Source organism: Pleurodeles waltl, chromosome 7 (assembly GCF_031143425.1).
Source record: "Pleurodeles waltl isolate 20211129_DDA chromosome 7, aPleWal1.hap1.20221129, whole genome shotgun sequence".
NCBI lineage: Eukaryota > Metazoa > Chordata > Amphibia > Caudata > Salamandridae > Pleurodeles > Pleurodeles waltl.
This window is the reverse complement of record NC_090446.1, coordinates 938796227-938814225: the sequence shown is the minus strand read 5'-3', so window position 1 is coordinate 938814225 and position 17999 is coordinate 938796227. Positions and strand designations below refer to the sequence as shown.

General features: G+C 45.6%; 1 protein-coding gene across 1 annotated transcript in view; it reads right to left on the bottom strand.

The window, feature by feature from the left end:
• The window catches only part of NIPAL4 (NIPA like domain containing 4), a 37994-nt gene that overhangs the window by 2657 nt on the left and 17338 nt on the right, over positions 1-17999 (bottom strand). The window contains exons 3-5 of the mRNA XM_069199647.1: positions 15667-15723; positions 15168-15258; positions 803-963 (exon numbers count right to left, since the gene is read on the bottom strand). Of these exons, the coding sequence (XP_069055748.1) occupies positions 803-963; positions 15168-15258; positions 15667-15723 (309 nt within the window). The remainder of the gene's footprint in view (positions 1-802; positions 964-15167; positions 15259-15666; positions 15724-17999) is intronic.

The following is a 17999-nucleotide window of genomic DNA, read 5'->3' as shown; positions in this document are numbered from 1 at the left end:
TGCAAAGCACCTCAGGGCCTTCCCAGACCATGAGATGAAGTTATACTTCACAATCACTGCACAAAAGAAATACCCCAAAATAAGTTTGCACCACAAAACTATTCTTCCAGGATCATAATTAGGCCTTGGCAAACAATTTGTTACATCCACCCTGATGTCTGGAAACCACATTATGCTCTACTGCCAAGCATGTCCTCGCAACCTCCACACCACCTCCTCTGCCCTATTCAATATATGAAGCTATTTTTTCAGAAACTAGAGCCTAACCAGCTCTTGGTTGGTGTAGAAAGCTGGCAACTTTGATGGAAAATCTGCATAATGAAGCAAAGCATTGACAATGTCAAGCACACCGACAAGACTAGTATCGATAATCTCAAGAAAACATGCATCAAAATCCACAAGAAAAAGGAGCTATCCTCGGATAACAAAATTTACACAACTGCTGCATCACAGGCATAGTTCGCTATCTATATTTTTAGAAGGACCAGCCCCAGAAAGAGCACTGGGAGGGCTGAAGAGGGAAAAGGGGGAAGAAAGGAATAAAGGAGTCAGGAAGGGAAGCAAATGGAACCAGCCAAGCTGTACTGGGAGATAGGCCTGAGACACTGACAGTCTTAAGCGTTCAGGTTCTTTTGACAAAGCATGTGTTCTTCCATCCCCAGCTTCTGCCCTCATGCAGCCCGCACCAGTCCAGATAAACAGAAAGCACTTTATGCCCTCCCACTCTATCCTGAATTTCACCTGTAAAATCACAGCAACGCTTCCCATGTACACGCCCTCCCCCACACACACTAATGCTCACCTGCTTCCTTGAGCTTGGATGAAATTTCTGCCAAGGTGGTGACCTCCTCTTCTTCTGGGGCGTGGATCACCATCACAGTGCTGCCCAGGATACTCAGCGTGCAGCCCAGCTTTCCCAGCAGGTTCAAGCGCTCCCCCAGCAGGTAGGAGGAGAGTACAGCACTGCAGAAGAGATAAAAGTGAGCTGCTAGCCCGAGCGGTAGTAGTCGCAGTCTGCACTTTTTTTTATTTTTTTTTATTTTTTTTTAATAAAACATTTTATTGACGGTCAATATGAAATCTTTGGAACAGCATCATCAATTAACAATTCCAGCTCCAATGTATGCGTGTTACAATGTCCCCTCTCAACAGCTTCCTCATGTGCGTTTTGTCTCTACTACGTCATTTGAAGGGTAGTTGTTGGATTAACAAAATCAAACATAACAACCCTCCAGTGGCTATTAGTATTCATGGAATGCCTGGTACATGACAGCAGTGTACGAGTCCTCTACAGTCCCCATGCCGAGCAACAGTTAAAAACTCAACAACCCAGCCACCACATTTGCCCAGTCTTTAAGCCTATTGAGTAGACCCAACAATTCATCCACCTTGGAAGGAGTCCGTATTTCTTCCTGGGTCAGCCTATCTTTGCTTTTCCGACCATCATGGCACCTACTGCAGTTATGTGGTCACATAGTATAACTCAAAGTCCAGGTTGTCGATCTCGCCATCGGATGTGGGAAGCTGCAGCTTAGACAATGCCACTGCATACCTCCCAGCGCGCCACTCAGAGTCCAACAAGATTGTGTTTAGCTCTGAAAATAGTTTGAGATTCATATGGGTAGGGTCTCAAAATAGTATGGTAGTCATGGTAAAGCTGCTGCTTTAGATAGGGATACCATCCCTATAATTTTGTTAAACATTTCTGTAGGAGGCTGGACTGGCTTGTAGTGAGTACCAAGGGGTACTTGCACCTTGCACCAGGCCCAGTTATCCCTTATTAGTGTATAGGGTGTCTAGCAGCTTAGGCTGATAGATAATGGTAGCTTAGCAGAGCAGCTTAGGCTGAACTAGGAGACGTGTGAAGCTACTACAGTACCACTTAGTGTCATATGCACAATATCATAAGAAAACACAATACACAGTTATACTAAAAATAAAGGTACTTTATTTTTATGACAATATGCCAAAGTATCTTAGAGTGTACCCTCAGTGAGAGGATAGGAAATATACACAAGATATATGTACACAATACCAAAAATATGCAGTATAGTCTTAGAAAACAGTGCAAACAATGTATAGTTACAATAGGATGCAATGGGGAAACATAGGGATAGGGGCAACACAAACCATATACTCCAAAAGTGGAATGCGAACCACGAATGGACCCCAAACCTATGTGACCTTGTAGAGGGTCGCTGGGACTATTAGAAAATAGTGAGAGTTAGAAAATTAGCCCTCCCCAAGACCCTGAAAAGTGAGTGCAAAGTGCACTAAAGTTCCCCTAAGGACAAAGAAGTCGTGTTAGAGGAATAATGCAGGAAAGACACAAACCAACAATGCAACAACGCTGGATTTCCAATCTGGGGTACCTGTGGAACAAGGGGACCAAGTCCAAAAGTCACAAGCAAGTCGGAGATGGGCAGATGCCCAGGAAATGCCAGCTGCTGGTGCAAAGAAGTTTCTACTGGACAGAAGAAGCTGCGGTTTCTGCAGGAACGCAAAGGGCTAGAGACTTCCCCTTTGGAGGACGGATCCCTCTCGCCTTGTAGAGTCGTGCAGAAGTGTTTTCCCGCCAAAAGAACGCCAACAAGCCTTGCTAGCTGCAAATCATGAGGTTAGCATTTTTGGACGCTGCTGCAGCCCAGGAGGGACCAGGAGGTCGCAATTTGGACCAGGAGGTAGAGGGGATGTCGAGCAAGACAAGGAGCCCTCTTAGCAGCAGGTAGCACCCGGAGAAATGCCAGAAACAGGCACTATGAGGATGCGTGAAACGGTGCTCACCCGAAGTTACACAAAGGAGTCCCACGTCGCCGGAGACCAACTTAGAAAGTCGTGCAATGCAGGTTAGAGTGCCGTGGACCCAGGCTTGGCTGTGCACAAAGGATTTCCGCCGGAAGTGCACAGGGGCCGGAGTAGCTGCAAAAGTCGCGGTTCCCAGCAATGCAGTCTAGCGAGGTGAGGCAAGGACTTACCTCCACCAAACTTGGACTGAAGAGTCACTGGACTGTGGGGGTCACTTGGACAGAGTTGCTGGATTCGAGGGACCTCGCTCGTCGTGCTGAGAGGAGACCCAAGGGACCGGTAATGCAGCTTTTTGGTGCCTGCGGTTGCAGGGGGAAGATTCCGTCGACCCACGGGAGATTTCTTCGGAGCTTCTAGTGCAGAGAGGAGGCAGACTACCCCCACAGCATGCACCACCAGGAAAACAGTCGAGAAGGCGGAAGGATCAGCGTTCCAGAGTTGCAGTAGTCGTCTTTGCTACTTTGTTGCAGTGTTGCAGGCTTCCAGCGCGGTCAGCAGTCGATTCCTTGGCAGAAGGTGAAGAGAGAGATGCAGAGGAACTCGGATGAGCTCTTGCATTCGTTATCTAAAGTTTCCCCAGAGACAGAGACCCTAAATAGCCAGAAAAGAGGGTTTGGCTACCTAGGAGATAGGATAGGCTAGCAACACCTGCAGGAGCCTATCAGAAGGAGTCTCTGACGTCACCTGGTGGCACTGGCCACTCAGAGCAGTCCAGTGTGCCAGGAGCACCTCTGTTTCCAAGATGGCAGAGGTCTGGAGCACACTGGAGGAGCTCTGGGCACCTCCCAGGGGAGGTGCAGGTCAGGGGAGTGGTCACTCCCCTTTCCTTTGTCCAGTTTCGCGCCAGAGCAGGGCTAAGGGGTCCCCTGAACCGGTGTAGACTGGCTTATGCAGAATTGGGCACATCTGTGCCCAAGAAAGCATTTCCAGAGGCTGGGGGAGGCTACTCCTCCCCTGCCTTCACACCATTTTCCAAAGGGAGAGGGTGTAACACCCTCTCTCAGAGGAAGTCCTTTGTTCTGCCATCCTGGGCCAGGCCTGGCTGGACCCCAGGAGGGCAGATGCCTGTCTGAGGGGTTGGCAGCAGCAGCAGCGAAACCCCAGGAAGGGCAGTTTGGCAGTACCAGGGTCTGTGCTACAGACCACTGGGATCATGCCAACTATGCCAGGATGGTATAGAGGGGGCAATTCCATGATCATATACATGTTACATGGCCATATTCGGAGTTACCATTGTGAAGCTACATCTAGGTAGTGACCTATATGTAGTGCACCCGTGTAATGGCGTCCCCGCACTCACAAAGTTCAGGGAATTGGCTCTGAACAATGTGGGGGCACCTTGGCTAGTGCCAGGGTGCCCTCACACTAAGTAACTTTGCACCTAACCTTTACCAGGTAAAGGTTAGACATATAGGTGACTTATAAGTTACTTAAGTGCAGTGTAAAATGGCTGTGAAATAACGTGGACGTTATTTCACTCAGGCTGCAGTGGCAGGCCTGTGTAAGAATTGTCAGAGCTCCCTATGGGTGGCAAAAGAAATGCTGCAGCCCATAGGGATCTCCTGGAACCCCAATACCCTGGGTACCTCAGTACCATATACTAGGGAATTAGAAGGGTGTTCCAGTAAGCCAATGTAAATTGGTAAAAATGGTCACTAGCCTGTTAGTGACAATTTGGAAAGAAATGAGAGAGCATAACCACTGAGGTTCTGATTAGCAGAGCCTCAGTGAGACAGTTAGTCACTACACAGGTAACACATTCAGGCACACTTATGAGCACTGGGGCCCTGGGTTACCAGGGTCCCAGTGACACATACAACTAAAACAACATATATACAGTGAAAAATGGGGGTAACATGCCAGGCAAGATGGTACTTTCCTACACAACCCCCCCCCAAACGAAGGACAATAAGACTAGCCATGACCTGATGAGTCTTCATTGTCTAAGTGGAAATATCTGGAGAGTCCATCTGCATTGGAGTGGCTACTCCCAGGTCTATGTTCCACTGTATAGTCCATTCCCTGTAGGGATATGGACCACCTCAACAATTTAGGATTTTCACCTTTCATTTGTTTTAGCCAAAGTAGAGGTTTGTGGTCTGTCTGAACAATGAAGTGAGTGCCAAACAGGTATGGCCTCAACTTCTTCAGTGCCCAGACCACAGCAAAGGCCTCCCTCTCAATGGCAGACCAACGCTTTTCTCTAGGGGTCAACCTCCTACTAATAAAAGCAACAGGTTGATCCTGGCCCTCAGAATTAAGTTGTGATAGGACTGCCCCTACTCCTAATTCAGATGCATCAGTTTGGACATAGATTTTTTTAGAGTAACAAGGGCTTTTCAGGACAGGTGCAGAGCACATGGCCTGCTTCAGCTCCTCAAAAGCTTTCTGACAGTTTGCTGTCCATAATACCTTTTTATGCATCTTTTTGGAAGTGAGGTCATTAAGAGGGGCTGCAATGGAGCCATAGTTCTTAATGAACCTCCTGTAATACCCAGTGAGGCCTAGGAAGGCTCTCACCCGAGTCTGTGTAGTAGGGGGAACCCAATCAATAATTGTTTGGATTTTCCCCTGTAGTGGTGCAATCTGTTCCCCACCAACAAGGTGTCCCAGATAAACCACCTTACCCTGCACTATCTGGCACTTTGAAGCCTTGATAGTGAGGCCTGCCTTTTGCAGGGCCTCCAAAACTTTCCATAGGTGGACCAGGTGATCATCCCAGCTGGAGCTAAAGACAGCTATATCGTCCAAATATGCTGCACTGAAAGCTTCCAGCCCTTGCAGGACTGTGTTCACCAACCTCTGAAAAGTGGCAGGTGCATTTTTCAAACCAAAAGGCATTACAGTAAACTGGTAATGTCCTCCAATGGTTGAAAATGCAGTCTTAGGTTTATCATCTTCTGACAATTTGATCTGTCAATACCCTGCAGTCAAATCAAAAGTGCTTAGATACTTGGCAGATGCCAGTGTATCTATGAGCTCATCTGCCCTGGGTATAGGGTGAGCATCAGTTTTGGTTACCAAGTTGAGACCTCTATAGTCTACACAAAACCGCATTTCCTTCTTTCCATCTTTGGAATGGGGTTTTGGTACAAGTACCACAGGAGAAGCCCATGGACTGTCAGAGTGCTCAACCACTCCTAGTTCTAACATTTTCTGGACCTCTTGCTTTATGCAGTCCCTGACATGGTCAGGCTGCCTATAGATCTTACTTTTGACAGGCAAGCTGTCTCCAGTATCTATAGTGTGCTCACACCAAGAAGTGGTACCTGGCACAGTAGAGAAGAGTTCAGAGAATTGATCTAGGAGGTTTATGCAATTGTCTTTCTGCTCAGCAGTAAGACAATCAGCCAAAACTACACCTTCCACCAGAGCATCTTGTTCTGTGGAAGAGAAGAGATCAGGTAGAGGATCACTGTCTTCTTCCTGTCCCTCATCTGTTGCCATGAGCAGGGTGAGATCAGCCCTGTCATAGTAGGGTTTCAGGCGGTTGACATGGAGCACCCTAAGGGGACTCCTGGCAGTGCCTAAGTCAACTAAATAGGTGACTTCTCCCTTCTTTACAACAATTGTGTGGGGTCCACTCCATTTATCTTGGAGTGCTCTTGGGGCCACAGGCTCCAAGACCCACACTTTCTGTCCTGGTTGGTACTGCACCAAAACAGCCTTCTGATCATGCCATTGCTTCTGGAGCTCTTGGCTGGCCTGAAGGTTTTTACTGGCCTTTTTCATGTACTCAGCCATTCTTGATCGGAGGCCAAGTACATAATCCACAATATCCTGCTTAGGAGCTTTTAAAGGTTGTTCCCAACCCTCCTTTACAAGTGTGAGTGGACCCCTAACAGGGTATCCAAAAAGAAGTTCAAAGGGGCTGAAGCCCACTCCTTTCTGGGGTACCTCCCTGTAGGCAAAAAGGAGGCATGGTAGAAGGATATCCCATCTCCTGCGGAGTTTTTCAGGGAGACCCATAATCATGCCTTTGAGAGTTTTATTAAATCTCTCCACCAGTCCATTTGTTTGTGGATGATAGGGTGTTGTGAATTTGTACGTTACACCACACTCCTTCCACATGGCCTTTAAGTATGCAGACATGAAATTGCTTCCCCTGTCTGATACTACTTCCTTTGGGAAGCCCACCCTGGAAAATATTCCCAGGAGGGCCTTTGCCACTGCAGGTGCTGTAGTGGTCCTTAAAGGAATAGCTTCAGGGTATCTTGTGGCATGGTCCACTACCACCAAGATGAATCTATTGCCTGAAGCAGTAGGAGGGTCAAGGGGGCCAACTATGTCAACCCCTACCCTTTCAAAGGGAACCCCAACCACAGGCAGTGGAATAAGGGGTGCCTTTGGGGTGCCACCTGTCTTGCCACTGGCTTGACAGGTTTCACAGGACTTACAAAATTCCTTTGTGTCCTCAGACATTCTAGGCCAATGAAACAGGGGAACAAGCCTGTCCCAAGTTTTCATTTGTCCTAGATGCCCAGCTAGGGGAATGTCATGTGCCAGGGTTAGGAAGAACTTTCTGTACTCCTGAGGAATCACTAATCTCCTGGCAGCTCCAGGTTTAGGATCCCTATGCTCAGTGTACAAGAGGTTGTCCTCCCAGTAAACTCTGTGAGAGTCACTGACATCCCCATTAGCCTGTTTGACAGCTTGCTGTCTGAGACCCTCTAATGTGGGGCAGGTTTGCTGTGCCACACTCAGCTCCTCTCTGGCAGGCCCCCCTTCACCCAAAAGCTCAGCAGTATCTGCTTCAAGCTCCTCTGGTGTAGGTTCTGCACAGGGAGGGAATTCTTCTTCCTCTGAAGTTGAATCCACTGTAGAGGGAGGGATAGTAGGAAGTGGTTTGCTTCTACTAGCCCTAGCTTAAGGGAGCACTTGGTCCATTGTTCCAGGATCCAAGCTTCCCTGTCCTTTTTGCTTTTTGGCCTGAGCCCTTGTCAAAGCAAAAATATGCCCTGGGATGCCCAGCATTGCTGCATGGGCCTCCAACTCCACATCTGACCAAGCTGATGTCTCCAAATCATTTCCTAGTAGACAGTCTACAGGTAAATCTGTGGCTACCACAACTTTCTTTGGACCAGTAACCCCCCCCCAGTTGAGATTTACAACAGCCATGGGGTGGCTAAGTGTGTTGTTGTGAGCATCGGTTACTTGGTACTGGTGACCAAGTAGGTGTTGTTCAGGGTGGACCAGTTTCTCTATGACCATAGTCACACTGGCACCAGTGTCCCTGTAGGCCTGAACCTCAACACCATTTATTAGGGGTAGCTGCTTGTACTTATCCATATTAAGGGGACAAGCAACTAAGGTGGCTAAATCAATAGCCCCCTCAGAGACTAACACAGCCTCTGTGGCCTCCCTAACAAGGCCAACCCCAACTAAGTTACCAATAGTGAGCCCAGCTACTCCCTTGGATTGGCTATTAGTAGGTTTGCTCCCACCACCACTGCTATTAGTAGGGACACTAGGGGTAGCAGTAGGGGTTGTAGTGGTAGGAGCATTGGTGCTTTTCTTTGGACAACTGGGATCTGTTGTCCAATGGCCTTTTATTTTACATAAATAGCACCATGGTTTCTTTTCCTTGTTCTGATTAAAAGAGGATTTGGGCCCACCACCCCCACCAGAGTGTTTTTGTGGGCCTGATGAAGACTCATTTTTAGATTTGTCCCCACCCTTGTCAGAAGACTTACCATCCTTCTTTTTGTTGCCATCTTTGTCACCCCCTGTATGAACTTTTCTGTTCACCCTTGTTCTGACCCATTTGTCTGCCTTCTTTCCCAATTCTTGGGGAGAGGTCAGATCAGAGTCCACCAAGTACTGGTGCAACAAATCAGACACACAATTATTAAGAATATGCTCTCTCAGGATCAAGTTATACAGGCTGTCATAATCAGTAACTTTACTGCCATGTAACCACCCCTCCAAGGCCTTCACTGAATGGTCAATGAAATCAACCCAGTCTTGTGAAGACTCCTTTTTGGTCTCTCTGAACTTTATCCTGTATTGTTCAGTGGTTAAGCAATAACCATCCAGGAGTGCATTCTTAAGAACTTGGAAATTATTAGCATCATTTTCTTTCACAGTAAGGAGCCTATCCCTACCTTTTCCACTAAATGATAGCCATAGGATAGCAGCCCACTGCCTTTGAGGGACATCCTGTACAACACAGGCCATCTCAAGTGCAGCAAACCACTTGTTAATGTCATCCCCCTCCTTATAAGGGGGAACTATCTTGTGCAGATTCCTGGAATCATGCTCTTTTGCAGGATGACTATGGGGAATACTGCTGCTGCCACCATGGGTATCTAAACCCAACTTCTGTCTTTCCTTCTCTAGTTCAAAAGACTGTCTATCCAAATCCAGCTGTTGCTTTTTAAGCTTCAGTCTGGTTTGTTCCACCCTCAACTTATTGAGTTCCCTCTCTAACATTCTGTCATCAGGGTTGGTGGGAGGGACCTTCCTAGATACAGAGGTATGATGGGAATGAACAGAAGGAGACCTGTCCATTACAGAAGCCACCCTAACAGCTTGGCTAACAGAAACATTACTACCAGTATGGTGAGAATAAATGCTTTTGCTATGATGTGAGACAACACTATTTGTATGGTGTGGCTCATCATCATTACCAACTATGCTAGACTGTCTAGTAATGGGCAGGCTAGGAAGTTTCTTTCCTGAATCTTTTCCTGGGGGAGTCCCTGAATCAGATTGGGAACTATTAGGTACTTTTTCAACAGATGGGGCACTTATAGCCTTATCTTGTTCTCTAAGCATGTTAAGTAACAATTCCAAGGAAGGATTCTTCCCTACACTCAAACCTCTCTCTACACAGAGACTCCTTGCTCCTTTCCAGCTAAGGTGGTCATATGAAAGTTTGGACAGATCAACATTTTGGCCTGTGCCAGACATTTTTAGAGAGAGTTAAAGTGATAGAAAAAGAGAAAAAAAGTTTTCAGAACTTTTTAGAAAGACAGAAAAAAACTTTTTAAACTTTTAAGAACTTTTTGAAAGTTTAGAAGTACTTTTCAGCACTTAGAAAAGAGTGAAAAGAGTAAATGCATTTTTTTTTGGCAATGTGTATATACACTGACCTTGTTTTGTATATTTTTCTCTTATGAAAAGTACAATGACAAGAGTGGTAAGTAGTCTCAAAGCACTTATCCCACCGCTGCACAACCAATGTAGGAGGCTGGACTGGCTTGTAGTGAGTACCAAGGGGTACTTGCACCTTGCACCAGGCCCAGTTATCCCTTATTAGTGTATAGGGTGTCTAGCAGCTTAGGCTGATAGATAATGGTAGCTTAGCAGAGCAGCTTAGGCTGAACTAGGAGACGTGTGAAGCTACTACAGTACCACTTAGTGTCATATGCACAATATCATAAGAAAACACAATACACAGTTATACTAAAAATAAAGGTACTTTATTTTTATGACAATATGCCAAAGTATCTTAGAGTGTACCCTCAGTGAGAGGAAAGGAAATACACAAGATATATGTACACAATACCAAAAATATGCAGTATAGTCTTAGAAAACAGTGCAAACAATGTATAGTTACAATAGGATGCAATGGGGAAACATAGGGATAGGGGCAACACAAACCATATACTCCAAAAGTGGAATGCGAACCACGAATGGACCCCAAACCTATGTGACCTTGTAGAGGGTCGCTGGGACTATTAGAAAATAGTGAGAGTTAGAAAATTAGCCCTCCCCAAGACCCTGAAAAGTGAGTGCAAAGTGCACTAAAGTTCCCCTAAGGACAAAGAAGTCGTGTTAGAGGAATAATGCAGGAAAGACACAAACCAACAATGCAACAACGCTGGATTTCCAATCTGGGGTACCTGTGAAACAAGGGGACCAAGTCCAAAAGTCACAAGCAAGTCGGAGATGGGCAGATGCCCAGGAAATGCCAGCTGCGGGTGCAAAGAAGCTTCTACTGGACAGAAGAAGCTGCGGTTTCTGCAGGAACGCAAAGGGCTAGAGACTTCCCCTTTGGAGGACAAATCTCTCTCGCCTTGAAGAGTCGTGCAGAAGTGTTTTCCCGCCAAAAGATCGCCAACAAGCCTTGCTAGCTGCAAATCGTGCAGTTAGCGTTTTTGGATGCTGCTGCGGCCCAGGAGGGACCAGGAGGTCGCAATTTGGACCAGGAGGTAGAGGGGACGTCGAGCAAGACAAGGAGCCCTCTTAGCAGCAGGTAGCACCCGGAGAAGTGCCAGAAACAGGCACTAAGAGGATGCGTGAAACGGTGCTCACCCGAAGTTACACAAAGGAGTCCCACGTCGCCGGAGACCAACTTAGAAAGTCGTGCAATGCAGGTTAGAGTGCCGTGGACCCAGGCTTGGCTGTGCACAAAGGATTTCCGCCGGAAGTGCACAGGGGCCGGAGTAGCTGCAAAAGTCGCGGTTCCCAGCAATGCAGTCTAGCGAGGTGAGGCAAGGACTTACCTCCACCAAACTTGGACTGAAGAGTCACTGGACTGTGGGGGTCACTTGGACAGAGTTGCTGGATTCGAGGGACCTCGCTCGTCGTGCTGAGAGGAGACCCAAGGGACTGGTAATGCAGCTTTTTGGTGCCTGCGGTTGCAGGGGGAAGATTCCGTCGACCCACGGGAGATTTCTTCGGAGCTTCTAGTGCAGAGAGGAGGCAGACTACCCCCACAGCATGCACCACCAGGAAAACAGTTGAGAAGGCGGCAGGATCAGCGTTCCAGAGTTGCAGTAGTCGTCTTTGCTACTTTGTTGCAGTGTTGCAGGCTTCCAGCGCGGTCAGCAGTCGATTCCTTGGCAGAAGGTGAAGAGAGAGATGCAGAGGAACTCGGATTAGCTCTTGCATTCGTTATCTAAAGTTTCCCCAGAGACAGAGACCCTAAATAGCCAGAAAAGAGGGTTTGGCTACCTAGGAGAGAGGATAGGCTAGCAACACCTGCAGGAGCCTATCAGAAGGAGTCTCTGACGTCACCTGCTGGCCCTGGCCACTCAGAGCAGTCCAGTGTGCCAGCAGCACCTCTGTTTCCAAGATGGCAGAGGTCTGGAGCACACTGGAGGAGCTCTGGACACCTCCCAGGGGAGGTGCAGGTCAGGGGAGTGGTCACTCCCCTTTCCTTTGTCCAGTTTCGCGCCAGAGCAGGGCTAAGGGGTCCCCTGAACCGGTGTAGATTGGCTTATGCAGAATTGGGCACATCTGTGCCCAAGAAAGCATTTCCAGAGGCTGGGGGAGGCTACTCCTCCCCTGCCTTCACACCATTTTCCAAAGGGAGAGGGTGTAACACCCTCTCTCAGAGGAAGTCCTTTGTTCTGCCATCCTGGGCCAGGCCTGGCTGGACCCCAGGAGGGCAGATGCCTGTCTGAGGGGTTGGCAGCAGCAGCTGCAGTGAAACCCCAGGAAGGGCAGTTTGGCAGTACCAGGGTCTGTGCTACAGACCACTGGGATCATGGGATTGTGCCAACTATGCCAGGATGTTATAGAGGGGGCAATTCCATGATCATAGACATGTTACATGGCCATATTCGGAGTTACCATTGTGAAGCTACATCTAGGTAGTGACCTATATGTAGTGCACGCGTGTAATGGTGTACCCGCACTCACAAAGTTCAGGGAATTGGCTCTGAACAATGTGGGGGCACCTTGGCTAGTGCCAGGGTGCCCTCACACTAAGTAACTTTGCACCTAACCTTTACCAGGTAAAGGTTAGACATATAGGTGACTTATAAGTTACTTAAGTGCAGTGTAAAATGGCTGTGAAATAACGTGGACGTTATTTCACTCAGGCTGCAGTGGCAGGCCTGTGTAAGAATTGTCAGAGCTCCCTATGGGTGGCAAAAGAAATGCTGCAGCCCATAGGGATCTCCTGGAACCCCAATACCCTGGGTACCTCAGTACCATATACTAGGGAATTATAAGGGTGTTCCAGTAAGCCAATGTAAATTGGTAAAAATGGTCACTAGCCTGTTAGTGACAATTTGGAAAGAAATGAGAGAGCATAACCACTGAGGTTCTGATTAGCAGAGCCTCAGTGAGACAGTTAGTCACTACACAGGTAACCCATTCAGGCACACTTATGAGCACTGGGGCCCTGGGTTACCAGGGTCCCCGTGACACATACAACTAAAACATATACAGGGAGTGCAGAATTATTAGGCAAGTTGTATTTTTGAGGATTAATTTTATTATTGAACAACAACCATGTTCTCAATGAACCCAAAAAACTCATTAATATCAAAGCTGAATATTTTTGGAAGTAGTTTTTAGTTTGTTTTTAGTTTTAGCTATGTTAGGGGGATATCTGTGTGTGCAGGTAACTATTACTGTGCATAATTATTAGGCAACTCAACAAAAAAAAATATATACCCATTTCAATTATTTATTATTACCAGTGAAACCAATATAACATCTCAACATTCACAAATATACATTTCTGACATTCAAAAACAAAACAAAAAAAAAATCAGTGACCAATATAGCCACCTTTCTTTGCAAGGACACTCAAAAGCCTGCCATCCATGGATTCTGTCAGTGTTTTGATCTGTTCACCATCAACATTGCGTGCAGCAGCAACCACAACCTCCCAGACACTGTTCAGAGAGGTGTACTGTTTTCCCTCCTTGTAAATCTCACATTTGATGATGGACCACAGGTTCTCAATGGGGTTCAGATCAGGTGAACAAGGAGGCCATGTCATTAGATTTCCTTCTTTTATACCCTTTCTTGCCAGCCACGCTGTGGAGTACTTGGACGCGTGTGATGGAGCATTGTCCTGCATGAAAATCATGTTTTTCTTGAAGGATGCAGACTTCTTCCTGTACCACTGCTTGAAGAAGGTGTCTTCCAGGAACTGGCAGTAGGACTGGGAGTTGAGCTTGACTCCATCCTCAACCTGAAAAGGCCCCACAAGCTCATCTTTGATGATACCAGCCCAAACCAGTGCTCCACCTCCACCTTGCTGGCGTCTGAGTCGGACTGGAGCTCTCTGCCCTTTACCAATCCAGCCACGGGCCCATCCATCTGGCCCATCAAGACTCACTCTCATTTCATCAGTCCATAAAACCTTAGAAAAATCAGTCTTGAGATATTTCTTGGCCCAGTCTTGACGTTTCAGCTTGTGTGTCTTGTTCAGTGGTGGTCGTCTTTCAGCCTTTCTTACCTTGGCCATGTCTCTGAGTATTGCACACCTTGTGCTTTTGGGCACTCCAGTGATGTTGCAGCTCTGAAATATGGCCAAACTGGTGGCAAGTGGCATCGTGGCAGCTGCACGCTTGACTTTTCTCAGTTCATGGGCAGTTATTTTGCGCCTTGGTTTTTCCACACGCTTCTTGCGACCCTGTTGACTATTTTGAATGAAACGCTTGATTGTTCGATGATCACGCTTCAGAAGCTTTGCAATTTTAAGAGTGCTGCATCCCTCTGCAAGATATCTCACTATTTTTGACTTTTCTGAGCCTGTCAAGTCCTTCTTTTGACCCATTTTGCCAAAGGAAAGGAAGTTGCCTAATAATTATGCACACCTGATATAGGGTGTTGATGTCATTAGACCACACCCCTTCTCATTACAGAGATGCACATCACCTAATATGCTTAATTGGTAGTAGGCTTTCGAGCCTATACAGCTTGGAGTAAGACAACATGCATAAAGAGGATGATGTGGTCAAAATACTCATTTGCCTAATAATTCTGCACTCCCTGTATACAGTGAAAAATGGGGGTAACATGCCAGGCAAGATGGTACTTTCCTACAATTTCCATCTGTATTTATCCATATTTATTTTTTGCTCATTTTTTTTGTGTGCCCATTTTTATTTTGTATTTACTGAATAAAGGAAGCTGGAATGGGTATTTTTCCACACTTATTTGACTGATAAATACATACTTGCACTTGAATGTCTAACAAGTTTCAGCAGTATACAGTGCAATAGCATTATCTGGAACCACTAGCATTGTAAAATAGCATAAATAACTCTAGATCTGCTCTTAAATAGGAAATATAGTGTCTTTTTTTCCCCATCTCCCCACCTCTAAATCTGTACCCCACCTGGACCTGGAATTCATGACTGACAATACAGAAAATCCTCTAAATATTGCCTATTTTCCTGTATCAGGAAAATAAACAGTTTTCTCTCTGTATTTATCTGTAAAGCAAAAAAAAAAAAATTAAAAAAAAAAAAAAAAAAAAAAAAACACAGTAAAAACGGAAAACCGGGGAGCCATAATCATTAATGACCGTCCCGTATCCAATATCAGTCAAATTGTACATTAAGTTTTTAATGTTCAATAATAAAATTCTATTTTGCACGTTCCATATTGGATAGTGCCCCCTGAAGATGAAGTACATGCTCGAAGTGTGCAGATGGCGAGAGAGTTACCTGATGAGGACGCTCAGGGCTCCCAGTGGGGTGACGACTGTCGCAGGTGCAAATGCATAGGCAGCAAAGTTTGCCACTTCCCCGCCTCCCACTGTGGGGAAAAAAAAGGAACAGAAACAGAATTTTTTTATTTTCCTTGCAGTCAAACCATTAGTGATGAAGACTACAGAGACTTGTGTGGAATAGCCACAATAGAAGCAGCCATCTGAGTGCACAGTGTGTGTATGGAAGCGAGGGCAGGGGCGAGGAGGGAACAGAAAGGGGCAAGAAGGGTACAGAAAGGGGAGCAGAAACAACTTTCTCCTAAATACATGCCAACAGACCCGATTTAGGTAATAGAGCACCATGTTTTCAGCCATGAATAAAATTGCTTTATTTCAGGTGCCTCCCAGCTAAAGTTGCCTCTGCTTCAATCTAATAGTCCATCACTTTATGTGTCATAATCTCCTACTTCCCTAATTCTAAGTGTTGGCACGTATGCTCTTATTCCGCAGCTTACTTGTCAACAGGCCAGCCCACCACATCCAGTCCTTCAGATAGCCGTGTCCCCCATCGCCTGTAGAAAGAGAGAAGATGGTTAGCACGTGCAGGTACAGCCTGTTACGCACACACCAGATGAATGGTGCAAGGCGACCACTGCAAGCCACAGCCAAACCATCAGCGACTAATAGCACGCAACCTTCCCACCTAGAAAAAGAGGGTTATTTTTTAATACCCTCCTCAAATGTGTTACCGAAATTCTTCAGGTTGCACTTGGACTGCTAAGACTAACAATGATTAAGGCTTCCAGTTTTCAATTTGATTTTTATTGATGTTTACAAATAAATGCAGACGGAAAACAATCTATTTCATGTCTGCATTTGTTTTTGAAAGCAGAAAGGTACAGCAAATTGTGCTTCTTGTGAATGATTCTCCTTGTTGTCGTTCATGAATTTGAGACCAACTGCTAAGCAGATAGACACCATGAGGATTTAAAAACAAGATGAGATCCCATTAAATACACGCATATATTAACATAAATTTGTACATAATGCTAATATTTAAATGTCTGTGTAGAGTTTTGTTATATTTAGCTGATTAATTCGCTAAAACAACGGCAAATTATGAGTGCATGTTTATCAGTTAAATAAATGTGGAAATATACCATTGTATAACTCCATTTACTCTCAAAACATAAGACAAATATGGATAAGTACCAATAAAATGGATAAAAAGTAAGTATGGATAAATACAGACAGAAATGTTTAAAAAAAAATTACAGGAGCCCTAACAATAATACATAGCAACAAATGTTTTATATAGCGCTTCGTACCACACTTCTGCTGTTCAAAACAAATTATTACCCAATCTTAACTCAATAGACACATCTCGGAAGGATGGAAGTAGGAGAAGGTCAGACCTGCCTATCAATGTTAATAATGCTGCAAGCACATAACGCAACGAACCACCCTGGCGATCCAAACATGTTGGCGACATTCTGTTCATTCCTACTTTAAGGTTATTGTTCCAGTACAACCATGGACTACATATAAAGAGAAAGGCATGAACATTTTGAATTAGCTAATAAAGGTCATTGAATACTCGCTTCTTAAGTAGTGAAATTATACCAATTAAAATTATTTCAAGTTTGAAAAAGGGAGAAAAGGAATTAGCCCCAGTTCAAACCCACAATCCTGACTGGTGGATTACAGTACCGGTGACAAGTGTTGATAATGGTCTCTTATTTTAATGAGTGAGCAGAACAGATGAGTCCCACCTTCTTCATGAGGGTAGTGAGTGGTGTAAGAGGCAGAGGGCCAGGGTCTCCCCAAAGTATTATGGCACAAACACAAGGTGGTACCAAATAACAGGGAAAGCCAAAATAAACGCAATTTCTAAGTAAATGTGGAGCACTGCCACTGCAAAATGCTATTTTGCCTGGAACACAAAAAATCATTGCACGGTTTCTGGACTGGTTCATTTTACAGCCCAATTTCCAAATATATTGGGTAATAAGCTAAACGTTTTACAGCACTTACAACTAGAAGCTAGTAAAATATTCCAATTCTGGTGTTTAGCACAGTTCCTTTCAAATAAAGGGCAAATGAGGTATCCCTCTTTAAGAAAGTCATGTACTTTTCTTGTAAGGTTACTTTGAGACTATGCCCACAACTCCAGCCATTACCTTGACGACGAACACCTTAAAGTAGAAAACTAGCATCACCATTGGCCCACATGGCTAGTTTGACCCAATTGGAATTTATTACTAGGGGGTAAAAGTTATATGAAAGACCTCGACAAAATGTCGGTTTTGAAGGTTTTCCACGCCAAGCGTTCTGAAGCCAAAGCCCTCCCAATAACAGAGGGTGGGTGGAATTTGGGGTTGGAGGGAGTAAGAGCATCTCACACACAGTCTCCTTAACTCACCTGGCTGCCGAGTCTCCTGTCCTTTCGAACTATTGATGCAGAAAGTTGATGTTACAGAAAATATTTGCATAAACTGACCAGCTCGAGTCTCACAAGAAAATCCTCGAAGTGTTGAACGGGGAAGGAGGGGAAGTTTTTCCACAGGAAACATTGTTCTACTGGACACCTCCTTGTGTTGTATTCTCTTCAAAGTGGTCTAGTACTAGTCCTCGAGAGCCCCGTAACTCTCATAGGTATGCTATGTAGGAAGTGACTTTGCTAATGCAAAGTAACTGCGATTTTAACCCCACTAACGTGGCTCCGATGTCCTCAACCAGGAAAAGACTAGAAAATCCAACTGCTCACAATTTTCAACATATATTACACAGAATCAGGGAGGATCTAGGAAGAAGGTAGAGGGGAAGGTGGCAGCAGCAAAGTCTGGAG